This window comes from Falco punctatus, assembly GCF_963210335.1.
Source record: "Falco punctatus genome assembly, chromosome: 1".
Lineage (NCBI taxonomy): Eukaryota > Metazoa > Chordata > Aves > Falconiformes > Falconidae > Falco > Falco punctatus.
The window spans coordinates 119,690,558-119,701,582 of record NC_137580.1 but is presented as its reverse complement, the minus strand read 5'-3'; the positions used below and the strand labels follow the sequence as shown (position 1 = coordinate 119,701,582).

General features: G+C 50.8%; 3 protein-coding genes across 4 annotated transcripts in view; 2 read left to right on the top strand and 1 right to left on the bottom strand.

The window, feature by feature from the left end:
* Positions 1 to 11,025, top strand: part of NUP85 (nucleoporin 85) — a 246,140-nt gene that overhangs the window by 189,451 nt on the left and 45,664 nt on the right. The window lies entirely within an intron of this gene.
* On the top strand, positions 314 to 3,056 carry ARMC7 (armadillo repeat containing 7). Its single transcript, XM_080407671.1, has 3 exons — positions 314 to 572; positions 876 to 1,019; positions 2,039 to 3,056. Exons 1-3 carry the CDS (start codon positions 506 to 508, stop codon positions 2,374 to 2,376), a joined length of 549 nt encoding a protein of 182 aa, XP_080263797.1. The 5' UTR covers positions 314 to 505; the 3' UTR covers positions 2,377 to 3,056.
* NT5C (5', 3'-nucleotidase, cytosolic) lies at positions 3,401 to 10,281 on the bottom strand. The gene is made up of 5 exons (XM_080407656.1): positions 9,632 to 10,281; positions 4,877 to 4,977; positions 4,732 to 4,792; positions 3,838 to 3,952; positions 3,401 to 3,751 (listed from the first exon to the last, which is right to left on the bottom strand). The coding sequence occupies exons 1-5, from the start codon at positions 9,812 to 9,814 to the stop codon at positions 3,609 to 3,611; spliced, it is 603 nt and encodes a 200-aa protein (XP_080263782.1). The 5' UTR covers positions 9,815 to 10,281; the 3' UTR covers positions 3,401 to 3,608.

The following is an 11,025-nucleotide window of genomic DNA, read 5'->3' as shown; positions in this document are numbered from 1 at the left end:
CCGGGACCCCACGGCCGCCAGCATCACCCACCTCAAGGCTGCCGGGACCCCACGGCCGCCGGACCCCCGCACCACGGCCGCCTGGGGACCCCCCCCCACCTCAGGGCCGCCGGGCCTACAGGGCCGCTGGGACCCCCTACCCCAGGGCCGCCCGGGAACCCCCACCCCACGGTCGCCGGGACCCCACGGTCGCCGGGACCCCACGGCCGCCGGGACCCCACGGCCGCCGCGCCCCCCGGCCACCGGGACGCAACAGCCGCCCGGACCCAACATCCGCCCAGACCCGGGCAGGAGGAGCCACCGCCCCGCCCCCGGAGAGCCGCGTCCCGCCGCGCCACGCCCACAAGATGGCGGCGCCCTGCGCTTCCCGCCGCTCGGGGTCCGCCGGCTCCCCGCGGCCGTGAGGCAGCCGGGCCGTGAGCACCCACCGCCGGGGCTGCCGGGGGGGGCGGCCTCGGGCAGCTTCCCTGGCACCGGGCGCTGAGCTTGCGGCGCCGCAGGGCGGATGGAGCTGGGTCGGTTGGAGTACTTGCAGGCCCTCGTCACCGAGTTCCAGGTGACTGACAGCCCAGGTAACACCGGGGCGCGGCCGCCTGCTGATTCGCTTCGCGTCGAGCTGCTTAGATTAGATATTGGAAGAAAACCTTCCCCGTGAGGGTGCTGAGGCGCTGGCACGGGCTGCCCGGAGCAGCTGTGGGTGCCCCATCCCTGGCAGGGCTCAAGGCCAGGCTGGACGGGGCTGGGGGCACCCTGGGCTGGTGGGAGGGGGCCCTGCCCAGGGCAGGGGGGGAACTGGGTGGCCTTTATGGTCCCATCCCCCCCCAAACCACGCAATGGTTCTGCGATCCCTCGCACGCACCGCTTCTCCCTTGCAGAGGCCAAGGAGCAGGTACTGGCAAACCTGGCCAACTTCGCCTACGATCCCAAAAACTATGAGTACCTCCGGCAGCTCCAGGTCCTGGATCTGTTCCTCGATATGCTCACCGAGGACAATGAGAGCCTGGTGGAGTTTGCCATCGGTAAGGATTGCGCCCGAGCACCCTCAGGAGGGGCTGACAGCCCAGGGACCCCAGCCCGACACAGATCCATGGACAATCTCCCCCTGCAAGAACAGACCACGCTGTGCCGATAAAGCCTTTAGTGGAGAATGAGCGGAACAGGGAGAAAGGTGGGAGGCAGGCATCTCCCTTTCACCCTTACAGAGCAGTTGTGCTTAAAGAAGATGCTTTTTGGAAAGGAAATTATTTTTTTTTTATTTTATTTTTTTACCCCAGACTGTAAGTAAACACTAGCTGAATGACTTTTCAATGACATCTGTCCTATAGAGAAGCATTCATTCCTATATAATATTTCATTCATTAATATATAATGAATGAAAATTCTGCCATGTACAATATACAGGCCCAATGTTATCATTCTGCTGTTGACAACCGCTCTTCTAGAATACTTGAAAATGTGTAATAAGTCCTCCGAGGAACTGCCTTATGGTGATTTGTCATGTCTGAATATAAGGTAAGGGGCCAGATCCTAATTGTGAGTGACTCCATGACACGATAATAAATATATTTGATTTCTAAAGTTTGTGGCTGAGCTACGCCAGGATATGGCAGCATCATAAAAGTTTTTAAGTTCAAACATTCTGCGCCTCTGGGCTAGTACTGTTAGCTAGCTCCATTCTCTGTTTTTCTAAAACACCTACAATAAACTGCTGGTTTGTAGTCTCTGTTAGGGTTAAGTGATGCTGGAATTCTTCCTTCTGTGGAAGAGGTTATGTCCAGCAGTAACAGTGCCCTGGTGCCCTCTAATGACATACTGGAGGAGAAATGTTCTGGTGGAAAATCTCTGGAAAAAATCAAGAAGACATTGCCCAAGAAGCCGTTGAGAATTTTCCATCCCAATCTCACAGAATATCTGCATGCTTATTTCTGTATTAGAAAAAAAGGGATCAGTAGTGAATTTGAGTCTTGGTGTGAAAAAAATGGGGGTGTGGAGAGAAGAGTTTGTCTTGTGTGTCATACATTTTCTTGTGCTGTTTCAGGCGGTCTTTGTAACCTGTGCCTCGATAAAACTAACAAAGACTACATCTTGGAGGCAAACGGAGTGGAGCCCATAATCAACTGCCTCTCCAGTCCCAACGAGGAGACAGTCATGTCAGCTGTCACAACACTGATGTACCTGACAACGCCGCAGTCACGCCAGCAGACCACAGCTCTCCCGGTGGTGGAGTGCATGCTTCGCTTCTCCCTCTCAGCCAGCAGAAGACTAAGCAATCTGGCAACTGTCTTCCTGGAGGATTACTGCACGCCTCTGCAAGTGGAAGAGGCCAGGAACCTAAGCAAACACACAGCGGTGGGGATTCCTCTCCCCAAGGACTGAAGCTGTCAGAACAGCGCGGGTTGAGAGGGAGACCTCCCTCTTTTTTTCCCAGGTCTCTGCTTTCTGCTCAGCAGGTCAAGAGTGTGTCAAGAACAACATTAGAGAGGGAAATTGGTCATACCGCTGCTGGTTTTTAGTTAATAAAGAGGACGGTATAGCACTACTCTGTCAGTCAGGCCAAGCACGCAGCTAAAACTGCAAGCAAATATTTAAAATAAAACAGGTCATGGCTGCTGGAGAGGAGGCTGCCAAGTGTAGCCCAGCACCCAGCTTGCACAAATAACGCTTCCCAGCAATCAGGGGGGCTTTCTTCCTGGGGTATTGGGCAGCTTATATCCCCTCCAGCTCCTGGCTGGTTTTGCTGCAGCTCTCTACTCTTCAGCATCAACTCAAATGACTTTGAAGTGTCACAAACTTTATTGCTCCTGCAGAAGAAAGGCGGCGTTTCCCTGCCCTGGCAGTTTGCAGTCTTACTTATCCCTTTGGTACTAAATATGCCATCCTATCATCACGGCATAGGGACCTGGCTAGTAAGTCGCTACACAGAGCAGCTTGTAGCTATGCTATGAATCAGGAAGTGGAAAGCTGGTTTTCTGTCCTTACCACTGGTGAGAATGGCAGTCTGGCTCATGAGAACAGCTCTCTTTTAAAACCTTCTCTTAATAAAACATTAACTTAAATGCTGTGTAAACAGTTTTGTATAAACTCATAAATATTTTACAACAGCACTGGTAGCCCAGCCTTCACCCGCTCTTACTCACACACGTGGGCCAGAAATGGAAGCCAGCTTGGTCTCCTTTCATTATCAGCCAATGAAGCAAAAGGCAACCCAAAAGCCAGACTGGCTAAATACATAAAATTTGAAAGGGTTTAGCTGCTGAACACCGTGCTCCCTGACAGACACCCACTCTGTGTGCGCTCAAGTTTCAGAGCTTTACTTCCTCTTTTTTTTCTCCCCTCTGCCCCCAGTCAGCCCAAAACAAACAGGAGCGAGGTTAAAAGCACACACACGAATACAAAAAAACAACCCACAACTGCCTGTATTTTATAGTTTCTCTTCACTAACAGCAAACATCCAAAGCTCTGCAGAGATTAGCTGAACGCAGAGCAATCATCCAGGAACCTGGAGAGGAGTCAGCTCACAAGGGCAGCTCGCTGACCCCCCCAGTGCCCCTGCCCAGGTGACAGTGCTCACTGGGAATGGGAAGAGTGCAGCATCCCCTTTTTTTGCACTACTGCCGGCGCTTGCTTTCCAAGATGGCCTTCCAGTCATCTGCCCAGGACAGCAGCCGCCTGCGCGGCGCCTGCAGCTGGAGGTGCCTGTTGTGGCAGCAGGTGAACAGGACATGCTCCCAGCTCGGGTTCAGTTCTGCGCCTGGGGAGGGCAAGGGAGGAGAGCTGGAGTCAGCTGGGGGGGGGTTGTCCCCAGCCAACAGCAAACAAAGCAAACGCTTTTCAAACCTGTAATGGTATCCTTGTCATCAAACAGCAAGTCAGCAGATACGACGGTCTTATCTCGGGTTAGAATAATCCGCTCCACAAATTCAGGTCCCAAATGTTTCTCCACCCACTTATACTGCAGAGACAAGAAATAAAAGAGAAAATTCTACTGTACTTTCAGTTTGCACATTGCTCAAGCCAGATCAACCCTAGCACAGCAATTGTTTCCCCTGTAAACCTACATCTGTGCCTACAAATCCCCAGCACAGACCCTGGCTGTGGCCCAGGACACTGAACCTGTACTTGTAATGGCCTTCAGTCAGCGCTGCGTTTGCTCTGCCTAATCGCTGTCAAGTTTGCGAGCGGCACTGGCTGCTCGCCCAGAGCACAGGGCTTGTGCCCATCTAAGTCATTCCAGTGCTTAAGGTTCCCCCGCTCCATTCTTGTGCCAGTGGCAAACAGGACAACTCCAGCGCTATAGCCTCCTCTTAACTCAGCACTGGCCTCTCTCAGGATCACTGGGTATATCAGGCTCAGGATTTAGCCAGAATAAGGTTTTGCTGGTTGAGGATTCCCCAGTGTGGAATCCCCTGGGAATATCCCATCCCTGTGGGCCATGCTAAAACAGTTTCTTTGCTATCACCTGCTGACAAAGCTGGAGCAGCGGTGTCGCATGCCAGCTCCAGGAGCACAGGGCTCTGCAACAAGGCTGGCATCACACAGCACTCTGAGGTTCCCCGTCCTGCGCTGCTGCTCTGTCTGGGCAGCTGCCCCTCACACAGAGGGATCGCAGGGAAGCCTGGCAGCCTGAGCCTGCTGCTGTCTTTATAACTGAATAATTCCAGCTCGGGTGGTATAAAATAGCAAGGCCTTCCAAAAGCAGCATCAAACCCAGTCAAATAAATTCTCTCCCACCTTTTCCACAATGCAGTGCTCATATTTCCGGAGAGGACTTGTGCAAATAAAGACTTCGGTGCTGAAAAGAAACAGCCTTCATTAGCGGTCAGGGGAAAAAATGTGTAAGATGATGGAAAAGGGCTGCAGAGCGCAGTGTCCTTACTCCTGCATGTGGATCATCTCCTGCATAGCTTCAAGGGCTCCTGGAATCGGATCCAGCCCTAGAAAGAAGCCAGGGGATTCGTAGACACTGGCTACCTTTGCCTGCAAGAGACAGGAGGACAGTCAGCAATGCCTGCACTTTTATCCGAGCTCTGTGCACAGCAGCTGCCCCGTCACCGTGCGTGACAGCCACCCAAGGGCCAGCGCAGCAGTGAGTGAGGCGATGCTTCACACCCAGAGTGGGTTAGAACATTTACCTTTGGGCTTCCAGGAAAAGTCCCGCTCAGGCACACAAGAACAAGAAGCCAAGAAGCCACACTCCGGCGGCTCGTTCGGAGCGAGGAGGCAGAGCCGATCCCGAGCTGGCTTGGTGTCTGCCAGCCACTCCGTGCGCTGCAGCACTGACCCACAGCTCTGCCGGCGGGCGCCTGACGGAGGGAGGGCTCACACCTCACCCCCCCAGCAGCTCGCTCTCTACTAACTCTCACGAACACCAAAGGAACAAGTTCAAGGCTTCTGCTCCTCCGACACGTTTGACTAAAATTTGCTTACGGCTCAGGAATTCAGCGGGGGTGCGTGGGCAGACCCCCGTACCACCCAACAGCCCTCTTCTCTGTAAAACAGGGCAATATGGTGGCCACGCTAATTACCGTCCTCCTTGGAGGGGCCAGGTCCACACACACCCACGTGTTTGGTTTAGTCCTTTAGACCAGAACAGCTCAGCAAGAGGGAAGGATGAGGATGGGAGAGCTAGCACAGCTACATTTCTTTGCTGCTTTCCATGATTTTCAATCACACACTAAAATAACAGCTGTGAAAGGAGCAGATCTTGCCTCCAGCATGGACAGCTGCTCCTCTTTGGTAACGTGTTGGTGCAAAGTCTACTCACAGCGTGTGAGATGGCAGCGGGAAGTTCAGAGGTGGATCCCTGGGCTGTCCCAGGAACCTTTGGCTTCATGAACCGACCTACGCACCCTGGCTGGGCTGGGATTGGTGGTGACACGGGTAAACCCACCTTCTACACGTGTGTGCGGGACGCTATGTGAATCAGAGAAGTCATGAATGACAGACAAGTGGGAAAGGAGGTTCTCTCTAAAGTTAGAATAATTTTTAAGTGAGTGTAAGTAGGAAAGAAACAAGATTACTGGAGGAGCAATGTTTCCCCAGGTTAAGGTAGCCAAACATGGTGCAAAAAGGTAAAAGGAAATTAATATGACACAGTACAGCAGCATCTTTAATCGCTCAAAGGAAAAGCAGTATTTCCAGGGCAACTCCTGTACCTCTAGGTAGGACTGTCCTTCCAGTCAATTTTTTTTTTCAATTTTAATTTATCGATCAGTCATTCTTGCACTTTTATTATTAGGAAGCTCACTGGTTTGAATCCAGCTCTGGTGAGTTAATTTTAAAAAATTGCTACCTGGTGCCTGCCCAGCGGCCGGTGCTAAACCAGAGCATCCCAGTGCAGACCCCAGCCAGCTCCCCCAGCCACACAGCCCCTCCCGACAGCATCCACAGCAGCATTCAGGGCTGAGCCCACCTCCAGGACCAAGTTTCATTCTCAGAGAGGTTCATCTTCCAGTATGTCTTCTGCTCTAAGACACATAGATCTTACCTTCCCCAGGGTCATACAGTGAACTTCAGAGGTGTTAAGACAGCGTTTTTCCACAAGCATTAAAGTCATACATTCCCATGCCACCAAACAATTTGGAAAACTTAGTTCTCAGTAAGTATTCTTCAAAGGCAGGCTGGCAGCCTTTGCTTAGAAATGGTACAAGATTGCTTTATAGTCCAGCTGAGGTCTCCTTGCTCCGTATCACCAGTGGAACATCAACATAAAAACCATTTTAATTAAGCAGTAATGAGAAGGAGTCAGCATTAAACAAGTCTCCCTGAATACGATGCTCACTCAGCTATCGTAATTTACAAATACTCATGAATCAACAGCCAGAAATTTGGAAGCCCTGGCCGATTTCACATGCAAATCAGAAGAGGTGAAGGAGTCTAGGTGAAGATGTAGCAATCGGATCTGCCCAGACCTCTGTTTCCACTCAAAGCCTCACTGATCCCAGCAACAACTCCCTGGAGCTCTTCCCAAGGAGATTCAATTACAGTCAGGGCTCGCGTCTGAAAGCTCTTTTATCCTAAGGCAAGACACACCAGAAACTGGCAAGTTTCCACCACATCACAAAAAGTCTGGCTTTGCTGGAGAGAGAAATTTGATTTGATGACTCTCAGAACCAAAAGCCATTTCTCCCCCCCACCAAAAGTGACTAGAAACAGAAAGTAAACCAATTTTCTTCTTCATTCTCGTGCCGTTGTGGCAGAACATTTCCTTTTAACTTCCATTAGCAAGATTACAACTCAGGTACAAACCTGGAGGAATCACATCTCTACCTAAACTTTCCCATTTGCAATAGTTAAAAATAACTCTAGAAAATTTCTGCCACCGCTGGAGATGCCAAAACCTTTTTTGAAACTATCTGCGACGAAGTGATGCATCCTAAATGCTCAGGAGTCTGTTTCTACAAAATGATAAATAAATCATGCCTGCTTCTATAAAATGATAAAGAAATCCCCATCAACAAAACCCCTGCTACACGCACAGGAGGCCAGAGAGGCAAGAATTAAGTCTTGAGCAAAATACTTTCTAAATAAAATTATTTACAATGTGAAATTAACGATCAACTTACAACCGAAAAAGAAAGAAAAACCAAAGTCATGGTTCAAGTGTCAAGAGGCAGCTGCTCAGCACTACCATAAACACCACTTAGGAAGGGGGCAACACGTAAATTACTATCACGGTACTTCCCAGCCCCACCCCTGTTGTGAGAGCCCCTTACCACGCTGGCTGCTGGTGGCTGGAGGGACCCCTGCCCCAGGGAGCTCGCCAGCCGGCAGGCTGCTCCCCCTCCTCTCCGCAGCTGCAGGGTCGCTTTCTCTGCAGGGACAGGGGCTCTGCAGACCCTCAGGCATGGGACGGACAAACCCCACTCGGGGTCTGGACTCCTGGCTCCTGGCCAAGCTATTCCCACAGCTGGGGGCGAGGGGAGACCTTCGGCAGGGATGCTCCTGCACCCCGCGGCACCGTACCACGCTGGCACAGCTAACCGCCTCACGTTTTTCAACAGCCACAGCGTTCACATAAAACCTGCAGGAGCTTCAAATCTTGATAACTTTAAAACTTTACTGGTTTGCTAAACACACCTAAACCAGCCCAGAGATCCAGGGGTTACTGAAGGACACGGACAACAGCACAACTACCGAAACCTCATTTCCTTAGGAAGCCAGGCTAATAACTAAGATAAGAGCTCTCTGCCCCTGCTGATCTGCATGGGATTCAAACCAGTTAGCTGGTTATTTCATGGACACGCCTAAGGTCTGGGAAGGAACAGGATGAGCATGAAACAAATTAGGGAATGGGGATGCCAGAAATAGAACAGAACGCAATTTTCAGGACAGATCCGACTGCAGACCTTCCAAAGAAGAACAAATAAAAAGCCACAGCCCCTTAAATTACCTGCAGGATTTTTGTCCCAGTGTACCTCCATGGGATCCGCTTAAAGAATGCTCACTTAAGCAATGAATCATGTCTGTTTCTATAAAATGATAAACAAATCATGCTTGCTTCTATAAAATGATAAACAAATCATGCCTGCTTCTATAAAATGATAAACAAATCATGCCTGCTCCTTGTATTTCCTGGTTCCAGGCAGTTTGGAACATTAATAATTCAATTAATAATTTAAATTAATAATTTGAACATTAATAGCCATCGATGGGAGCTTGGTGGTTTCAGAGCCTGCGTAAGCGCTGCCTGGACCCAGTGCCCCTGCCCATCACATGGATGCAGGAGCCTGTATCTCGCTACGGAGTGGGAGGGAAATGCATGTAAGCCACCAGTTCTTACCAGTAAGAAAGCTCTACAGGCTCAGCTCAGGATCTTAAAATTAGCAATGAACTCAGGGAAAAGTGTACGGGCACAGCCTGGACCTGCACCCATTCGGTTTTTCTTACAGTCCCCGACTGTCCTGTGGTGACCAGAAGGAAGCGTGAAGCCTGGATTCGCAGTATTTTCAATTTTGCCTTGCAAATAATCTCTGATATTCATGCAGTCATTAGCAAACATTAAAAATAGCAACAATTTGCACAGGCGTAGGGTGTACCACCAGCTCTTCACATGCGGTTCCACACCGCTCACCTACTGTGCGCTTTGCTTGTCAGCGCACGCAGAAGGAAGGGTATAGACAGGGGGTTTATTAGCCATGCAAAACCCGTATATAATATTTATATTTCTTGACCTGCTCCAGAGCTACGTTATTGCTTGCAGCGTGCTCAGAGAGCTCTAGGTAAGTCACTACTACGCAGCATGGCAAGAGCAGCTCACGAGCAGGTAAAGAACCAGCCGAAATGGTTCAGCAAATCATTTCCCCCAGTTATTTTTACGACAGCACCACTCCTTGCCAATCCCCTCACACACGCCTCTTTGTAAGGGGCTGGCAGCCCTGCTGGAAGTCACTAATTATTACTATACAAATTAAGGCTGCTAGCGTGGAACAACGCTTTGTAGCCCCCTCTAAAAAAAAAAAAACAACCAAAAAACCACCAAACTAAACACCGCCCCCCCCTCTGCTTTGCATACCCAGGGTGGGCAGATTTCCTTTGCTCACAGCAGGGTGCAAGCCAAGAGCTTTTTAAACAAGGTGTTTTCCAGGGCTTTCCACCTGGCTGCGACCCACCGGCCCCTGCCCACACTCACCCCCAGGTCCTCCCGCAGGCAGCGGTACTGCTCCCGCACGGAGAAGCCCCTCCGCGCCGCCAGCTCTACACGTGGCTCCCCGGGGAAGCGGGCGCAGAAGCCCCGCAGCACGGCGCCCTCGAAGTCGGCCAGGACACCGTCCATGTCCACCAGCAGCCGCAGCGGGCCGGCCACGCTCCCCATCCCACCGGCCGTGCCCGGGGACACAGGGCAGAAGTGCTGGGAGCAGCGTGAGGACCTTCACGGCATGCATATGCATGAGCGTGGGCGGCGCGGTGGGGATGGCGCTGGGCATCCCAGGAACGCTGGTGGGCTCCAGCCGGGCTTGCTGGCTGAAGGGTGGGCGATTCCAAGAGCCTCTCCGTGCTTCTCGGCACCTTCGTGGCCAAGGGTGCTGCCACGGAGAGGGGCGATGGCAGGGCAGCCTTGCTCGGCCCAAGTCTTGGCCACCACAAAGCGGCGTTAACAAGTTCCACTGGTCGTGGGGCTTGCAAAGGAAATAAAATTTGAGTATTTTCCTCCTCCTGCGTTACACAACACATGGGCGTGATTTACGTGCAGCCAGCAGCCGCGCCACATTTCCTATCAGCTATAGGAACACCACCCCCAGCGCAGGGTAGGAGGGGCATGTAAGAGCAAATCCAGTTTTATAGGTTAAGCACCTAAGGCTACGGCTTCTCCAAACCCCATCTGGAAACGCAGGGTGATTTTGGGCACTGGTTCTTCCAGGAGGCAGAAGAGGCACACTGCGGCAGGCAGCGCAGCTCGGCACTAATCCCCTGCTTTGGCTTACCGTGCAGCAGGATCCCCTCCGGGAGAGCAGAGAGCTTCATGGTTTGGTCTCCCTTCCACCCCCTCCCACCCCTTGTTAGCATCTAATTTACTTTTTTCCCCCCCCCTCCTTTTTTTTTTTTTTTTGGTCTGCAGAATATATTTTCTTTTTTTTTTTCCCTCCCTTTTTTTTTTTTTTGGTCTGGAGAATATATTTTTTTTTCCCCCCCTCCCTTTTTTTTTTTTGGTCTGGAGAATATATTTTTTTTTCCCCCCTCCCTTTTTTTTTTTTGGTCTGGAGAATATATTTTTTTCCCCCCCCCTCCCTTTTTTTTTTTTGGTCTGGAGAATATATTTTTTTTTCCCCCTCCCTTTTTTTTTTTTGGTCTGGAGAATATATTTTTTTTCCCTCCCTTTTTTTTTTTGGGTCTGGAGAATATATTTTTTCCCCCCCCCTCCCTTTTTTTTTTTTTGGTCTGCAGAATATATATATATTTTTTTTTCCCCCTCCCTTTTTTTTTTTTTGGTCTGCAGAATATATTTTTTTTTTCCCCTCCCTTTTTTTTTTTTTGGTCTGCAGAATATATATATATATGGTTTTTTTTTTCCCCTCCCTTTTTTTT